The sequence below is a fragment of the Pecten maximus genome, chromosome 7, assembly GCF_902652985.1.
Source record: "Pecten maximus chromosome 7, xPecMax1.1, whole genome shotgun sequence".
Lineage (NCBI taxonomy): Eukaryota > Metazoa > Mollusca > Bivalvia > Pectinida > Pectinidae > Pecten > Pecten maximus.
In genome coordinates this window covers 18,512,185-18,530,758 of record NC_047021.1, presented here as the reverse complement: position 1 = coordinate 18,530,758, position 18,574 = coordinate 18,512,185, and the positions used below count along the sequence as shown (strand labels likewise).

The 18,574-nt window shown below is 35.7% G+C and overlaps 1 protein-coding gene across 1 annotated transcript; it reads right to left on the bottom strand.

The window, feature by feature from the left end:
- Window positions 1-6,117: 6,117 nt before the first annotated feature.
- Window positions 6,118-10,074, bottom strand: LOC117331102 (uncharacterized protein K02A2.6-like). Its single transcript, XM_033889697.1, has one exon. The coding sequence runs from the start codon at window positions 10,072-10,074 to the stop codon at window positions 6,118-6,120; it is 3,957 nt and encodes a 1,318-aa protein (XP_033745588.1).
- Between the last annotated feature and the right edge of the window lie 8,500 nt (window positions 10,075-18,574).

Here is an 18,574-nt window from a genome sequence, read left to right as displayed (position 1 = left end):
TTGTCAGCAACACCACTATTGACCACAAACATAATGCGGACATTCTTTTCCTGTATTGTGTATATAACATTATAAATACATTCTGAAAATTCTTAGTAATAATTTGATATTCATATAGGCTGCTACAGAGAAGTGAATGTCGGTACCATGACAGAACCTGTCATTTAATGTTTTGTAAACTATGTTTTACTAATTGTGTCTGTATATAGTTATCAACATGTGTGGTAACTTTTTATCATCCGAATGCTATTTTCTGTAATCTTTACATGAACTATATTTTTATATACATTTACGAAACTGTTTTCATAATCATGATGTTTTATGAATCTATGTTATCTGTTGTGATATTGAATATATTTTTGAGATATTTTCCTATAAATTTTGCATACAGCTTCAAATTCAATTAAAGATGCTCTGTAAATATAAGTATGATTGTAGCTTGACATTGTGAAATGTGATCAAATATTATTGTAGTGTAATTCAAGCATTCATATTACTAGTATATTTGTTCCTTTAGATAGTGCTTTTCACAATCAATATATACTGCCAAACGTTTAGTGCTGGATATATTCATAAAAATTTCTTAATCAATCATGTCTGTCTTATTTAGTTCTGCATTATGTTACATGTATTGTTCCTATTCCCTGAATCGATGCTTGTACTTTATCTAAAAACATAAAACAGATATTTATATTTATGGCAAAATTCGCTGGAATTTAAGTCATTTCTACTGTAGTAAACTATATTGTCCTTGAATTTACTAAGTATCTCCCGAAACCTAGAAATATGAAGAAAAAAAAGGCATTGCGGTTAAACGAAATTGAGACTTAACGAAAAAATAAAATGTTTTGGGGTTAAATTGTAATTTATGAAAATGTTCCAAAATAAGTTTGAAAAGATTACGCATTTTTAAAACTATGAAATCCATAGATTTGATTAAAATTTCCTTTGCTTTGATACTATTTTGCAAATAAGAAAGTAGCTTATTTTTCAACCATTTGTTTATAATTTTGGCAGTGAGGTCAATGAGGCCTAAATTAATGGCAGGGAGATCGGTATTTAATGGTAGTCAACTTGTTTTTTCATAATTTTAATGGTTATGTTTTGGCGGGAGATAATTTTATAACCATTTGTTGTCTGTTTACATGTTACAAAGCACTTTGTTAATGTACATTTACGCACATGTTCTGATGACATATGTCTTTGATTTTACGACAAATTAAAAACAGCTTCACTTAATGGTTATTGTGTTTCGTTATTGCCTTTGATACAATTAACAAACTTATTAATGGTTTGGGATATTTTTCCTCAAATTATTTCAAATTTTTGTTTTCGAGTTTTTAATATTTCGTGATAAATTATTTTATACATGTATGAACATATATTTCAATTGTGGTTGGCGTGATTTACATAAATCAATTGAATCTCAATGTTAAGTCACGTTGCCAAGGTTGTGATTTTCTTTTCTCTTGGCAATCAAAGCGAAATGCCCCAAACCATTCGGTCATTTATACTACATGAAACATAAAGCATCCAGGTTTCAAGTCTTAAGGATATTTTAGCTTAACTTCACTTATTGACGCATAACTTAAATGAATATGACAGCATTTCTCGTTTTCTTTCGAAAATTTGTTTTAAAAAATGCCAACAATTGATATAAAATTGTTTCAATCTTAGAATTGTTCATGAATTTGTTGTTCATTTGTTAAGTTAACAAAACTCAAATTGTATTAGCTTTCATAGACGAATTATATCCAAAAAGTAATATTATGCACATTATTTAAAAAAAAATGACTTGTTTTTTAAAATTGGAAGTCTAGTGGCTAAAATTTGGTACAGATATGGCTATTTTTTTTAATGAAAAACAGCTTATAAAGTTTTTAGTCTTCAGAATGATTATCTCCACTTTACTATACTGATGGCGGTACAGAACATGCACACGTAAGGCAGAATTATTTCATGCACGTTTGTAACGTAAGACGACTGGTTGCAGAAGTGGTACAGTATTTGTACTGAATAGACAGGTATGGACACGAAGCTTTCCTACCCTTTATGTCTAGCTAAGGTCTCGTCCATAGCTGTAGGAGACATTCAATGATTATAATGCATATCTAGGATTATACTCTCTTCAAATGAAACGCTGATAAATGCCTGTTATAAATGTTGAGCGTTATGAAACTGGACCTCTTGTGATCTAATCTGAGTAGCAGAAGATAGGGCCAAGAACGGCGTTTTTGATACCGGTACCCAAACTTTACCAGATGATAAAAACATTTAGATTTTAACTTATTATACAAGATACAGGTAGATGTACTTTTCGTGGCTTGGATTCTTAACTTTTATTATTCCAAGAACAAATGTGTCCCGATTGTCAGTATAGTTATCATCTTTGTATACTAGTATATAGACTAGAATGAGCTACACACTTCTATGCCAAAGAACAAAACTGTCGGGGAATCATCACGTTGGACCCGTACAAAATTTACAAAGCTACCACGAGTTGCTAGGCGCTGTCAAAAACTAATGTTCAGCATTCAATCCCCCAAAAAATCGTATCAAATTTGCAAGTTATAAATAAAAAACTCACGAAACAAAATGAATACGATAAAGGTAATACAAGCCATCAAGTTGTCAATAAAGTGAACATGATACAAAAATATAAAAATACCAACACTCAAAAAGATAATCTAAACCCTAAAGGATTTGTTCAATTTACAGGTTCGTTGGTGAGATTATTGGATGCTGGATGTCGTGCTGCTAATAACAAGGAAGGTCACTCGTTCAAAATGCGGCTGATTAATGGCATTGTAATATTATTTTCTATGTTTTGGCCCCAGCCTATAAAATCACGGGGTATCTAATTAGTTACCATCGAGTTATAGATTAGTGAAATAGGATAACCAACTTGGAAATGATAAACTATGACTTTACATGTATATTTAGGTTTAAGCACATTTAATGTACCCTGCGAGCACATTAAACCCCTTAAAACTAACATAGGTGTGCTTGCTTCTAAACACTGTCATATAAATGATGAAATACGTAAAGAAATATGGCTATCAAATTAAAAACATGGATTAAAAAAATTCCAAACTGCAGAATAAATTCATAACGATCACTGCACTCCCGTTAATACCCAAAACACAGACATGAAATATAAACGGAATTATCAGTCGATAAAATACAAACCCCGATAGCCCAGGTCATTCGTCTTCATCGACGACACCCGTCATGTGAATCAAGTTGGTTTGGGTCAATGAAAACTGAGCTACACCAACCGAGTAAGAACCAGGGAGGAAACATGAGGCGTATCGATCGTAGAGAACCAGCTTGGAAACCATAGGCATATCAACGAACACCAGTAGAAACACCACACATGTCACTCTAGTGAGAACCAGGGTAGAAACACCACACATATCACTCTAGTGAGAACCAGGGTAGAAACACCACACATATCACTCTAGTGAGAACCAGGATAGAAACACCACACATATCACTCTAGTGAGAACCAGGGTAGAAACACCACAAATATCACTCTAGTGAGAACCAGGATAGAAACACCACACATATCACTCTAGTGAGAACCAGGGTAGAAACACTACACATATCACTCTAGTGAGAACCAGGATAGAAACACCACACATATCACTCTAGTGAGAACCAGGGTAGAAACACCACACATATCACTCTAGTGAGAACCAGGATAGAAACACCACACATGTCACTCTAATGAGAACCAGGGTAGAAACACCACACATATCACTCTAGTGAGAACCAGGATAGAAACACCACACATATCACTCTAGTGAGAACCAGGGTAGAAACACCACACATATCACTCTAGTGAGAACCAGGGTAGAAACACCATAGAAACACCACACATGTCACTCTAATGAGAACCAGGGTAGAAACACCACACATATCACTCTAGTGAGAACCAGGGTAGAAACACCACACATATCACTCTAGTGAGAACCAGGATAGAAACACCATAGAAACACCACACATATCACTCTAGTGAGAACCAGGATAGAAACACCACACATATCACTCTAGTGAGAACCAGGATAGAAACACCACACATATCACTCGAATGAGAACCAGGATAGAAACACCACACATATCACTCTAGTGAGAACCAGGATAGAAGCACCAAACATATCACTCTAGTGAGAACCAGCTGGGTGATGTCGTGGTTATGTATTAATACTAGGCATGGAGAACATGTGCATGTTGTTTATCATTTATAGTTAAAGGGAAGTAACTCTTAAATCAGGAATTTATTTTATTAGTTTGTATACAAGTCAGGAATACATTACCAAAATAAAAAAAACAAACAATGAAAAAATGGCGAAATACAGATGTGTTCGATCTACAACATTTATCTGATAATAATTTATTATCACATTTACTTGATCATCACATGGTGGAGAAACAGGTTTGAGATGAATACTGCAGTATTGTGTTCGCGTTTTACCAGTGTTGGTTTGCTGTGTCGGTGTACCTAATGAGTGACCAGGGAGTGTCCAGGGACATTTTGCACGCCCAGGAATTCGTTACTGAAGATTTTTTGATATTTTTTTCTGTAACATATTAATGACATCATTATCCAACACCATGCAAAGTTTCACTTCGATCAAATGATTTTATAATACGAAAATGCACCACTGAAGTTGCAGTGCAGCGTGCATTTGAGTGTACAGGGCGTATTTTACACGCCCATGAAGTCGTTAATTTATATTTTTAAATTATTTTTTCTGTAACATACATATACCTTTATCCAGAGACCTATCTAACACCATGCAAAATTTCACTTCGATCGGACGAGTACATAAATCTACTAAAGTTTACCATTCAAATCTTACGAAGTTACGATGAAGTTGCCCTGTATTCCAGCTGCTGTTGGCACGTCTACCATCCCTGAGATCGTAGCACCGCCCACCTGCGGTGTGACCGGTAATTGTATTGGTTTAGATAACAATTTGGCATGTCCCTATTAATTGATCATTAACTCGCGTCCCTTCCCACAATTGTAACACATTGAAACCCGAAATAAAATACAAATGAAAAAACATATTATTTTATCAATTACGATTATTTCTTCAGTTACCCAGTAATAAGAACGTGAGGTAATATCGGAAAATCTGTATTCTAAAATGAATACGAAAATTATATATATTCCAAGATAAATAGTTTTGATGAGTGACCAGGGAAGCCCTTAGCTGGACACTCGTTAGATAAGGTAAAATCAGAGACCTACAATATTAACGACTTAAAATATTATGAATATATCAATTAATTATTAATCCCCTGCAAATCAAATAGAATAAAAAGCATTATCACAGAATTGATTCTTACGTAATAACGTCGTTGCTAAATCTGTTAAAAATCTAGCGAAATCGGCTACGGACTTGTGTAACAATTGAAATACATACTTAAATTGTAATATCTGCATTGCTGTATTCTGGTTCGCCAAATAGGAGAAAGTCAGAGGTTTGATTTTTGCGTAAAGGTTATAACAATGTTTATTGTAAATAGTGTTATGTATTACCAACTCTAACGCATGGCGGCTCTCAAGTAGTTCTGTTTAATCAAGATCAATCAAACGTTTGACATATACATTGATGATATAATATAATCAAGCTTGCATGTGAATCATACGAATGGTACTATGCACAAGTAGTACTTGTTTATAACTGAACCATTATACATGACATCCCTCTCCTTAAGAAAAATATGGAATTATTATTTACCAATATACATACAAGAGAAATTATATCTAGTAAACTTGTAATAAGCACAGATATAATAACAGAAAATTCTTACTTTCTCCAAGTCCAATTATTTTCAAGTGTCCAAAACACAATTTATAACCTTAACTGTTCTGCATTTCTTGAGTACTTTATGAGCAATTTAAAATAAACTTTAACAGTCAAATAACACTACTTTTGTAATAAATCACTGGCGCGATAGGATATATCGAACGCGTTTTGTCGTTTTATCTAGTTGGCACAGTGTAAATGAAAAATAAACACAAAATCATTCAAATCATAATCTTTCGCTGTGCATTTTAGTTCTTTTCCTAGCACAATAGTTCGAAAGTTTATTCGCGACGCGTTATGTCACATAATCACGATATTTTCTGTTTGGCACAACAATTCGTCCCGATCTGGTTTTCTGTGGGGTTGATTGTCCAAATTGTGACATAGGTGGATTCGCGTTTTCCTGATTATTGTCACTGGTGCTTGGTTGTTGATTATCAGGCTTTACAACTGTTCCTTGTTGTGGCGGATTCACTGTTGGAATAAATGGCTCATCATCGCAATTCATATTGGGGAACTCCGCCTTTGTAAGTCGAAGGTATTTCCGGTTTCTCCGGTATTTACTTCCGGTGCTTGTTTCCACAATATAGGATCTTGGGTTGTGGTGTTTTTGTGAAACTGTTGCTGGAATCCATTGCTTGTGTTGTGTTTTCTGCATGATAACATTGTCACCTGGGTTTAGTGGTTTAAGAGCTGGACCACTATGTCGGTCATAGTAAAACTTCTGTTTTACTCGTCTTGCCTTCATATGCGATTTCAAGTCATTTGGCTGTATCACACCTGGACTTAAAAGAGGTGCAGTCGTTGGTAAGTAAGACTTTAAGCGTCTGCCCAGAAACATTTGCGCAGGAGAAAGTTTTATGTCCTCAATAGCTGTGTTTCTGTATACTAACAAGGCTTTGTATGGATCACCATTGTCAGCTTTACGAAGAAGATTCTTCACGGTTTGTACACAACGTTCAGCCTGTCCATTAGACTGTGCATAGTGAGGGCTGGAGGTTTCATGTTGAATTCCATACTGTTTTGTGAACTCGTTGAATTCTGCACTTGCAAATTGCGGGCCATTGTCCGTAATTAATTTGTCCATTATTCCATATCTGGAACACTGACTCTTGATATACTGAATGGTATTGTTACTACTCATGTTGTCAAGTTTTGCTACTTCCGGCCATTTCGAGTAATGGTCAACGGATAACAGGTAGTTTTGTCCCTTGTACTCGAATATGTCTGCTGACACTATTGACCAGGGCCTATTAGGAATTTCTGTTTCCACCAGGGGTTCTTTCGGGTTCCGGTTGATGTGCTGTGCACAAACTGAACATTTTGAGACGACATCTTCTACTTCTGAAGACATGCCTGGCCAGAATAATGTATCCCTTGCTCGTGACTTACATTTGACAATTCCAAGATGCGAGCTGTGAATGATTTTCAACATCTCCGGACGTAGGGTTCTGGGAACTACAAGTTTGTGTCCTTTAAACAGTAAGCCGTCCACACAAGATATCTCATCCTGACTATCCCAATATTGTCTAATATTTAATGATATTTGATCCCTCCTGTCCGGCCAACCGTCCAAAACAACTTTCTGAAGTTGTTGTAACTCTACATCTTCAGCTGTAGCTTTGCGGAATTCCTGTAACTTCTCTGGTGACACAGGCAAGTACAATAATAGGTGTACCTCATTCACCGCAATATCCGGAACTAAGTCCTCGTTGGACTCCTTCAGAAATGCACGGCTTAATGTATCCGCTAGGAACATTTCCTTTCCTGGTTTATAAGACACTTTCAGGTCATATTTCTGCAACGTCAGCAGTATCCTTTGAAGACGAGGCGGGGCCTGGAAGAGTGGCTTCGTGAATATTGACTGCAATGGTTTGTGGTCACTCTCTACTAGGACATGTCTGCCAAACACGTACTGATGAAATTTTGTGCAACCAAAGGCGATAGCCAATGTCTCCTTCTCAATTTGCGCATAGTTCTGCTGACATGTGGTTAATGCCCTCGAGGCAAATGCTATGGGTTGTCCTTCCTGGACTAATGCTGCACCAAGTCCCTTTGAGCTAGCGTCTACTGTCAGTACAAGTTCTTTATTTTTATCATAGTAACGCAGAACTGGCGCTTTGATAACAAGATCCTTCAGTGTTTCAAAACACTTCATGTGTTCCTCTTCCCAGTGCCATGCTATGTCCTTTTGCAGTAGTTGGCGTAGAGGTGCAGATTTTTCCGACATACTGGGAAGAAACTTTCCCAAGTACTGCAGAAATCCGAGGAAAGTCATGAGTTCTTCTTTATTTCTCGGTGGGTCCATTTCCTGGACTGCTCGTACTTTCTCTGGGTCAGGTTTTACACCTTTATCTGAGAGTTCATGTCCAACGTAAGTTACGCGGTCCTTCCTGAACTGACATTTATCCTTGCTCAGTGTAAGGTTGTACTCTCGCACGCGTCCGAGAACTCGTTTCAGCCTCTCGTCGTGCTCCTTCATGTTGGCTCCCCAGACAAGTATATCGTCCACTATTGCGTCACTGCCCTCGATATCCTGTACCATTTCAGAAATGATTCTCTGATACACCTCAGGTGCTGATTTGATTCCAAATGGGAGTCGGGTGAATCGATATCTCCCAAATGGGCTGTTAAATGTACATAATTTGGAACTCTCCTCGTCCAGGCAAACTTGCCAAAATCCGGAAGTTGCGTCCAATTTTGAGAATATCTTTGCCTCTGGGATTTCCAGAATTATATCTTCTACCGTCTTCATTGGGTAATGTTCCCTCAAAATTGCTTTGTTGAGATCCCGTGGGTCCACACAGACGCGTATTTTTCCGTTGGGTTTGCTTACCGTTACCATGGAGTTTACCCAAAGTGTTGGTTCAGACTGTTTTACAATTACCCCTTCTTTCTCCATACGATCTAGCTCTGCCTTTACTTTGTCTTTAATGGCTATGGGAATTTTCCTGGGGGCATGAACGACTGGTTGTACAGTATGATTAACTTGTATTTTGTGTATTCCTGGTAGACACCCTAAACCCTCAAATACATCAACAAATTGTTCAAGATCAGCAGGTAAGACAGACTTACTCAGGTTGTTTACACGCTGTACCAGCTCCATTTCCTTGCATGACTGAGCTCCTAGGATAGGTTTAACATCTCTATTAACAACATGAAATGTTAAGTTCTTGACATGTTCCTTGTATTTACACTTCAATGTTGCCTTCCCTTCAGGTTTGATTACGTGTCCTGAATATGAACGGAGTGGTATCACCGATTGTGATGTCAGCTTGTGGAGAGCGTTGATCTCTGTTAACGTCTGAAGACTGATAACGTTGCACATAGCTCCTGTGTCTAACTGGAACAGTAGCGATTTGTCTTCTACTGTGATGTTTTCAATCCATTCCATTTGAAGAGAGTTTATTTCTGTCTCCAGGTATCCGACGTAGAACTCGTCCTCCGAACTTTCTTGGTCTAATGCATGAACTATTTTCTTTTTGATTTTGAAGTTCTTTGTTTTGCATAGTTTTGCGAAGTGATTTTTTCCTTGACACTTCAAACATGTCTTTCCAAAAGCTGGACAATTTTCATGCCTACTACTTCCGGTGTAACTATATCCACATCTTGTACACGTGTTTTCCTTTACTTTAGCTACTGTGGGTGCACGTTTGGATTTATAGTTGCTAGTTGACTTGGCTTTGGTGATTGAATGAACTCTTGCATCTTCACCAGACATAGATTTTGCTTGTGCATGCGACAGTTCATGTGTCCTGGCTATGTCTAAAGCTTTGTTCAGTGTAAGTTCATTTCCAATATTGATCAGCTTTTCTCTGATTTTCGAATTTCTCACACCAATAACTATCCGATCCCGGACCATTTCATCAGAGTTTTCATAATTACAATCTCTTACTGAAATCTGTAATTGTGTTGTGAACTGTTCAAATGTTTCATTTTCACCTTGTGTTTTACTGTGAAACTTATATCTGTTGTATATTACATTTGACCGTGGCTTGACATATTGTTCAAAATGTTCATAATAATACTTAAGTTCTTTCTGTTGATCCTCTGTGAGGTTCCATGTTGTGAACATGTTTCTTCCCTTTTCTCCTGCCCAGATCATCAGGTAGGCACATTTTTCTGGTTCTGTTTTCCCCAGCAGCGGTCCCGAGAACATACATGTCACATGTTGCTTGAAAGTTTTCCATGCAAATTCCAAATCCTGGCTTTGCCAGTCCATCATCGGTGTTGAGCCCACTAAAGCTTCCATGTTGGATGCAATATTACTTCTTGAACCTTTGTTCAGTGTTTCTCAAGACCGATGTCTTGTAGTTGGGCGGATTCTTTCCGATTCTGACACCATGTTATGTATTACCAACTCTAACGCATGGCGGCTCTCAAGTAGTTCTGTTTAATCAAGATCAATCAAACGTTTGACATATACATTGATGATATAATATAATCAAGCTTGCATGTGAATCATACGAATGGTACTATGCACAAGTAGTACTTGTTTATAACTGAACCATTATACATGACAAATAGAAAACAAATAAGGGTCTATAAGGGTCATACGCAGGGGAAATGATAGGAGGCTTTCAACGATTACCATACATATATTATTGGTACTGTATATTTCTTTTAATGAACTTCTAAGTAGACGAATCCTTTATAGTAATATCTGAATCATTCCACAGTTTAATGGACGACAGAAAGGAGGAATTACGCATATTTTCTAACTGAAAGTTAGGTTATCTCAGATGATTGAAATCTAAAATATTACGGACTTCCCCTACACTTTCTGGCATGATGTCACAAAGAAAATTTAGATCTATCCCATTTGAGATAGAGAAGAATAAAGACATTATATGTGTTTCGGACTGTTTCCTATGTACACGTATCTAATATGTTAATTGTGGAATTTCAAATCTGAAACCTGAAATACTTATAAAAACCAGAGACCTATATACCTATATACTAGGGATTCGCAACAAGCTCTTTGGCTTACCAAATGTCACCGCCGAGCGGAAGTTCGGGTAATTTATCCCATAGTGCATTGCTGCTCCTACTGTTTAGACGCCATATTGAAGGTACGCCTGAAACACGGTCAGCTTTATGACAGCTCATAGAAGACTATTGTCCGATAACAAATCACGGGAATCAAACGTAAGTGTAATTATTTTTATGTAAACTGGTGTTTCAAACGTATTCCGTCGTACTTTATGTTCGGAAGACTGCACATGTGACCGTTCTTTTCACGGCGATTACCACGCTGGTTAGCTTATGTCTGGTGTTAAAGACGATGCTACATGGTTTTAGTTTACTTATTAAACTCCTTTTTTTTATTTATTGACCAATTTCAAAATGGTTTTCAAATAATTGTTGCTCGATAGTTACTGTATCGCGATTAGTCGAAATTTGTTGTGTAATTCATTGTGAATATTTAGTTATTGCCCAGTGAAAATAAGTAAACAAAACAAATTATGGTTATACTATGAATGGCTGGTGTTAAGGACAGTGCTACATGGTTTCAGTATATAATTAACTCCTTTTTTTATTTATTGACCAATTTCAAAATGGTTTTCAAATAATTGTTGCTCGATAGTTACTGTATCGCGTTTAGTCAAATTTGTTGTGTAATTCATTGTGAATATTTAGTTATTGCCCGGTGAAAATTAGTAAACAAAACAAGAGAAAAAGATGGCTGGTATACTATCGTCTATTTTGTTTTTAACTGGAAGGTGTATATAATTTAAACTATCCATTAATTATATTCAATTCAACTTTAATATCATATTTATAATTAGATTAGTAATTTGATAGCTATAATCTGTAGAATTTTATATAGTATAATCATGACTTCTGTTAACATTGATCTCATGAATAATAAAGCCATTATTGAAAGAAATGCATTAATTGAAACTAATTGAAAAAAGCATAAATCAGTGTAAATTAAATTAAATATTGTACTTTTTGTAAATTATTTAGTGTTTCAAAACAGATATTTGATACAGAATTGCAGGGATTGATCGAGGAATGAGTGTGTTGGAATATAATAGCTATGATATCTTTTGCACATAGCAAAACATTAAATACTGCGGTATATATTTTATTGTATTGTGTGGGAAATTAATAAAATCAAAAGGTTATATATTTTTTTCCCCATTATGACAGATATATACCACCCCCCCCCCCCCCCCCCCCCCCCCAACCTTTGGGGCATTGATCACACCTCACCTTTGATAAAAACATTAACACCTGGTCATGGGGCATCTCCTAATAAACTCAAAGGGGGGTCCATTCAGAATATATGTAGAGTATATACCTGTATGTACCTGTACTTCTGGGTCTACAGAAAAAAATATTGTCATGGTGATCACCTGGGCACCCCCACTCCATCCAAACCATAGGGACATTGACCACACCTTTATTACCTTTGAGATATACATGAATCAACAGGTGTGTCTCATTGTCAACACCTGTCCTGAGGCTGGCCATGTCCATCTCCCCAAAATACTAGAGTTCACTAAAGGCATGCTGTGCAGTATACAATCTAAATATTTACCTGTACTCTGGAAGACAAAAATCCCTCAGGTGTGTCCCCATTCCCTAATTAAACTTAAATGGGTCCATTCATATTTAGATATATATGTTTTTAGGTTAATTTTGAATTTACGAATCTGTTTAATCAACATTTGGGGTATATGAATTTACTGCAGGGTATTTGAAATTTGAATGTTTCAAATTTAAATCTTATAGAGGCTTCTCTGCCTATTCTATACCATAATGTATCAATACTTATTAAACTTGATTTTTTTTTTCAGAAAGCCAAAGAAGAAAAGATCTACCATTGGTACATGACATAAGCACTATCAAAGTTTTCAATACTAAATAATAAAATATTATCAATCATCAAACATGACAGTGTTTTTTTTTTTTTTTTCATTTTACTTAAGACTTTTGCTATAGCATTTGTCTAATAAACAAGAAATATCTCTAAAAAAAGATAAAAGGCATAGTTTTAATGCTGGTTTTTATACTGTAAAACTGCTGGTGAAATAAATCAATGAATCACTGGTCTAGTGGTGGGTGCAGATGAGCTCTAAGGCCTATAAGATACATGTATATAACATTAAACAACTACAGATGTGTACAGGAGAGTGTTACATACATGTACATGAAAACTGTTCAATATAAAATTATCTACACTTTTGCAAGCCAAGTATAAATATTAACCTAAATTTGACAACTCTCTAACATTATTAACAGATAATAGTTGGATTAATTTAAAAACAGAATGTCTTTTGTAGTAATATTGTTTTATACATTTTACCCTCAGACCTGTATATAATGGACATATCAAAATAAAATGAAACTCATCCTCGATGTCACCCAAATCACAATTGTTACAGGTTCTATTTCTTTGGGTAATATTATTATGTCTACCTATTTCTATATTTAATTTGTGTGAGGATGCTCCACATACATTTATATTTAGTTTCTATAGGTTTAAAACTGTACACAGTGGCTATCTATCAGATATCGATTTATAATCTACCTTTCGACGAACTAGATATCTGTTAACATGTTTTGTTTTGTAACATCGGTCAATCTCTGCTCAATGCTTTTAAAATCATAGTCTACTGGTGAATTAGAATAAAACATGTACTCAATACCTAAAGCGGCTAATTCGTTCTTAATGTCGCATATCCACACGTCATTCTCATTTACCATTTCATCAAGACATGTTTTCAATACCAGATTATCCGACTGTTTCACCAATATTTGAACACTCTTAATTTTCTCATAATAGTTAATGGTAATCTACCCAATTCACAGTAAACGAAGTCATTGCAAGTTGATTTAGGCACCTTATTAAGTTAAGTTTTTTTTTTACAGAATTTCTAATGTACGCTTTCGACATCCGGTGCTTTATGATATCCCCATATTTCCGATGCATAACGTAAACTACTATTTACATACGAATCAAAAATAGAACAATAAGTTTCTACATTCAAGCAATAATTTCTAAGAGAAGTTGTCAGAGAAAATAAAGCTTTTCTGCATTGTTCTGCAAAATGTTTTTGTGTTTTGTAAAACTTCCCATTGTAGTTGAACAGCATACCCAAGTATTTAAAACTGTCAACAATTTATATATTGTCATTATTATTCATTATTATATTTCCATGGCTCATTATTTCTTATTTGTCCACAATTTCTAAACACCATGATTTTAGTTATATCAACATTGACCTCCAGATTCCATTTTATGGTATATGCATATAAAGAATCCAACATAATTTGTAAATCTTCTGGGCAGTTAACAAATAAAGCCATGTCGTCGGTATACATTAGCAAGAAAAGATCAAGCATCTGTAATTCAATACTTGGACAGTTGTCATTAATAAAGTGTATTTAAATACAAAGAAAATAACACAGGTGATTATATTTCCCCTTGTAAGAGTCCGGTATAATTAGGGAAGCACTGACTGAAGTCAGTATCACTGTCAGTATCACTATCGAAAATATAAGAATCGTCGTCAGTATATTTCTCTATACATCTAGATTTAGATCATCGTCTAATGGCAGAAAATCGGACGACATTTTCCATATGTTTCTATATGAATCTTTAACGGAAAATGGTGCTTTTTTTCGGTTAGACACTACTTAAATATCGTTGCTCACATCTGCCGATATACATTACAGTGCATAGGTATAACTATCGCCAGTGTGAAGTTATCTCGGCCAAACGCGGTGACACATGTGCACAGACAGTCGTCGCCATCTCTTGGCACGGCACATGCCACTAATATAAACAACTCCGATATCCACCTATTGCGCAGCCGCAGCGCTTGGTCTCGCTAGATCTCGTGCTAAATATACCTCCGGTTATGAGAACAATAGGTGAGGTCGTGACTCTGCGAGAAAAGCGGTTGTTGCGAATCCCTAGTATATAGGTCTCTGTAAAACTTATCATTTCATCATGACCTTGAATGCATACATACAATTTTAAGTGATCAATAAATGCATTAATAATCTCCGACATGAAAATTCATGTATCGGTGACTCCGCCCACCTGCGGTGTATAGTCTAATTGGATTAGTTTATATAACTTTGGCGCCTGTCTAGCTGTCCACTAACCCGCGTCTCCGCCTACTTGTGTTCAATGGAAGACGGTGACAGGTGACGAAAGCAATCAATAGGCGGAGTCACGTAACTAACACACTAGGTGTCGTGCTGTTTGTCCCACTCAGAACACCTCGCCTCCCAATCGGAACCCTCGTCATTTTCTCCGAAACTAGACTCGGACCAATCGGAACCCCTCGTCATTTTCTTCGCAGACGGAGGCGAGGTGTTCCGATTGCTCCGAGCCTACGTTCGCAGACGGAGGCGAGGTGTTCCGATTGGTTAGATGACCGTAGAGAATCGGCCGAGGTGTTCCGAGTGAGCTGTCGTGCAGACAGGGTCACGTGGTTTCAGTGTTTCCGTTGGAGGGGTTACTACTCTTTGTCAAAACTTACGATCTAAAGAATAGTCCATGTAAAATGATATTCGAAATTTTGATACTTGCTTGTCACACGAAACATTGAAGTCTAAGTAAATTAGCAATTGTTTGTTTGTTGTACTTACAATGTGATAAAGCAGTGTGTGTCGTCTGCTACAAATTGTCTTATTCTCTCTGTATATTATGCATGTACTTTTGCGTTTGGTAGGACGTTGATAATATTGGTCATACATGATCTGTGGTAGAGTTAAAATTAGATAATTCTTTTAATAAGGTTTATTGGTTTTAAGAGTTGGTAATCATGTCATGGGTCTGAAGCGAGATTATCATGTACTTAACTGTAACACTGTATCAGAGACATATATCTCTGATTGTATACACATATATGTCAAGTAGTAATAACGACAGTACAGACAAGTAAATTGTCGAATTTTCGAGGCAATCTGCCCCTTTATCAAGACACAGGTAAATTACATACGATCACATATAGACATAGAACATGGAACAGTTACACAAATATAGTAGGTATAAACAACAAAAAATATCGTAATGTTGTAAAAATGATCCCCCTCGGCCGATACTTAATTCGCTTAATTCGTTTTAAATGATTAATAAGGAAACATCTTTGGTGGTGTACAGATGCTAAAAGTAAATGAATGAATGAATGAATAATATAACTTAAAGGTTTAACAGAAAAGCATCGCGGGTCGATTCGATACGTACTAGGCTAGCTAGTTTAACACTGTTGGTTTGTTAGGGTGCGTGAATCTGCTTTATCACATTGAAAAGACATTGATTTCAATTAGGAACACTATCCCCGAATAACATTCCGGGCTAGTAGATTGAATCAACTGCTAGTGAAATAAATTAACGTTTCAGCACGGATAACACAGTTTGAATAATTTTTGGTGATAATAAGACTGCATTTGAACAGAGACATATATAGTCTCTCATTTGAATCTGGAATATAATCATATTAATGTGTCATTTGAAAAGATACATCCACTTATTGAGCTTGCATTCAATTTGTTTCGTTTTAATCTGCATGTCTGCATTTTGCATTTACCGCTACATTGACCAATCACATACTTCATCTTGACCAGTAACGCCACCTGTCGCGTCATATCCGGGGCCAAAAGAATATTATACGGCTATGCCGAAAAACAACTAGTTAACTATTTAACTACATTAAATTTATAATTTTCAAAAATTTCGGTATTGTTACCGCACTTGTTCGGACCAAATTATTAAAAGTACTAGAATAGAGTTGCGCCCCCTTATCAATTCATAACATCCGCCTCGCAAAGACAACAAGCACATGTTTGTGTGACTTTTTACCAAACAGACCATCATGATCTTGAAATGTCTATTCATCTGTCTCGCAATACTGCATCAAGAGTTAGTAAATGCTACGCATCTAATTAGTATAATGTTACATTATTACACTCGTAAATAACTGATCACTTATTGTTCCAATACCGCGGTTTAGAATTGTGCGGGAAATTCTGTTAACATATTTATATGACCAAAATGTATTTATCTTATACTTTCAAATAACTTCTAATTTGTCATGCTCATCATAATCTAAAAGTAGACACTTTTGTTGAAATAATGGATAAAACTTTCATAAGTGACCCTCTAGGAACTTTCATTTACATAATTTCCATAAACCGGAAGTTCACTCCAAAACCGGAAGTTGTTGATGTTAACAAAAAGTGGGCGTTTCCCATTTAAACAAATACACGTATTATCTTCCCTCTTTTCTTTGTAGCTAGTCTAGATTGAAACTGTTTTTAATATCTTATTTTTATCTTGCACCAGAACAGTATTATATCAAATTCATGTAAAAAGCCTTCCTACCTCAGTCAGATTAAATTTATTTGTTATATTTGTATGTTGTCATGCTCGGTTAATTGTTAAAATGTGTTTTGGTAAATTACGTTTTATGCTTAGAAAAACTTAACATATTCGGTCATGTTTATGCTGTGTCCTTGCTGCACGAGTAATTCCTAAGTCATCGACCCCTCACTGCCAAGCAAGAGTAGCTCTACTCAGTTAATTCTCCCCAGTTTTAACTTAGCGAATTTCCCCCAATTTTGTTTATCCTTTTTCTAGGATTTTCATTGTATTGTAATTAAATCCAATGTGTGGTTTAATTCGTGATTGATATTGTATATCAATAACAAGAAGTTCCTATATATAAAATTATTATATTTGTCTCCACATTAGATTTTCATTGTATTGTAATTAAATCCAATGTGTGGTTTAATTCGCGATTGATATTGTATATCAATAACAAGAATGTCTATGTAATATTGTTTGTACATGTACATTAATGACCTGAAGCTGCGACCACAATAAAGACCACATCAAACTTACCAGGCTGTCTCCATTACCATTATTTACAGGTATCATTACAACAAAGAAACAACAAACCATAACACAAACCTCGTCATAGTTGTTCGGAAGTTTTATGAAGTTATATTAATAGCTGATGTCATTTTAGTCTATCCGACCAACCGGCCTTTCAGGCCTTTGCTAGTTTTTAGTATACAAGGACATCTGTGAACAACCATTAAACTAAAATCCAACATTAATACACATTCTAAAACCTTATTACATCAAGTTTTAAATAGTTTCAGGAATGTGTATAAATACTGGATGCTTTCGTTTTGAGGTTATCCGCTGATGATTGATATTATTACTCTTTTTTTTAACCGAGCCCCTGTGTTTTAACCGAGCCCCTGTGTTTTAACGGAGCCCCTGTCTCATAACATAACCACACATTCGCTATATCCATTAGCACTACGCACTTAATTCATATTTATTGGGATATGAGTAAGTTTTCATAATGAGAATGAAATGCATATTTGTGGTAAATAAGAATTTATTGTGAAAATGCCATATTTTGCTGTATCAACTCAAATAATCAAAAGGAACTATATTTTTTTGTTGTGTTGACGACGAGGGTAGCTAGCTGGTGGCTGATTCTCTGACGTAGACACCTGTACAATTACTAAACCTATGTTACAAAGTGACGACCTTGTACTCTGGTGGCGGGAATTTAAAATCAGTATGCCGAAAATAGGAATCTTGCTTGTAATTAAAACATTGCTTGGCAGTAATGGATTTAAATAATACTGCCATATTAAAAGTACATTGCAATGTAACCAGTGTTAATAGCATCTAACGTGCTAAAAGGCTAAAAAAAAGTCCAACGTCAATTGTAGCATCACGAAAATCAATACGGACAGACTTAATTTGT

Excerpts from the sequence above, each read along its gene's own strand:
- LOC117331102 (XM_033889697.1), bottom strand. The coding sequence starts at position 10,074 with ATGGAAGCTTTAGTGGGCTCAACACCGATGATGGACTGGCAAAGCCAG.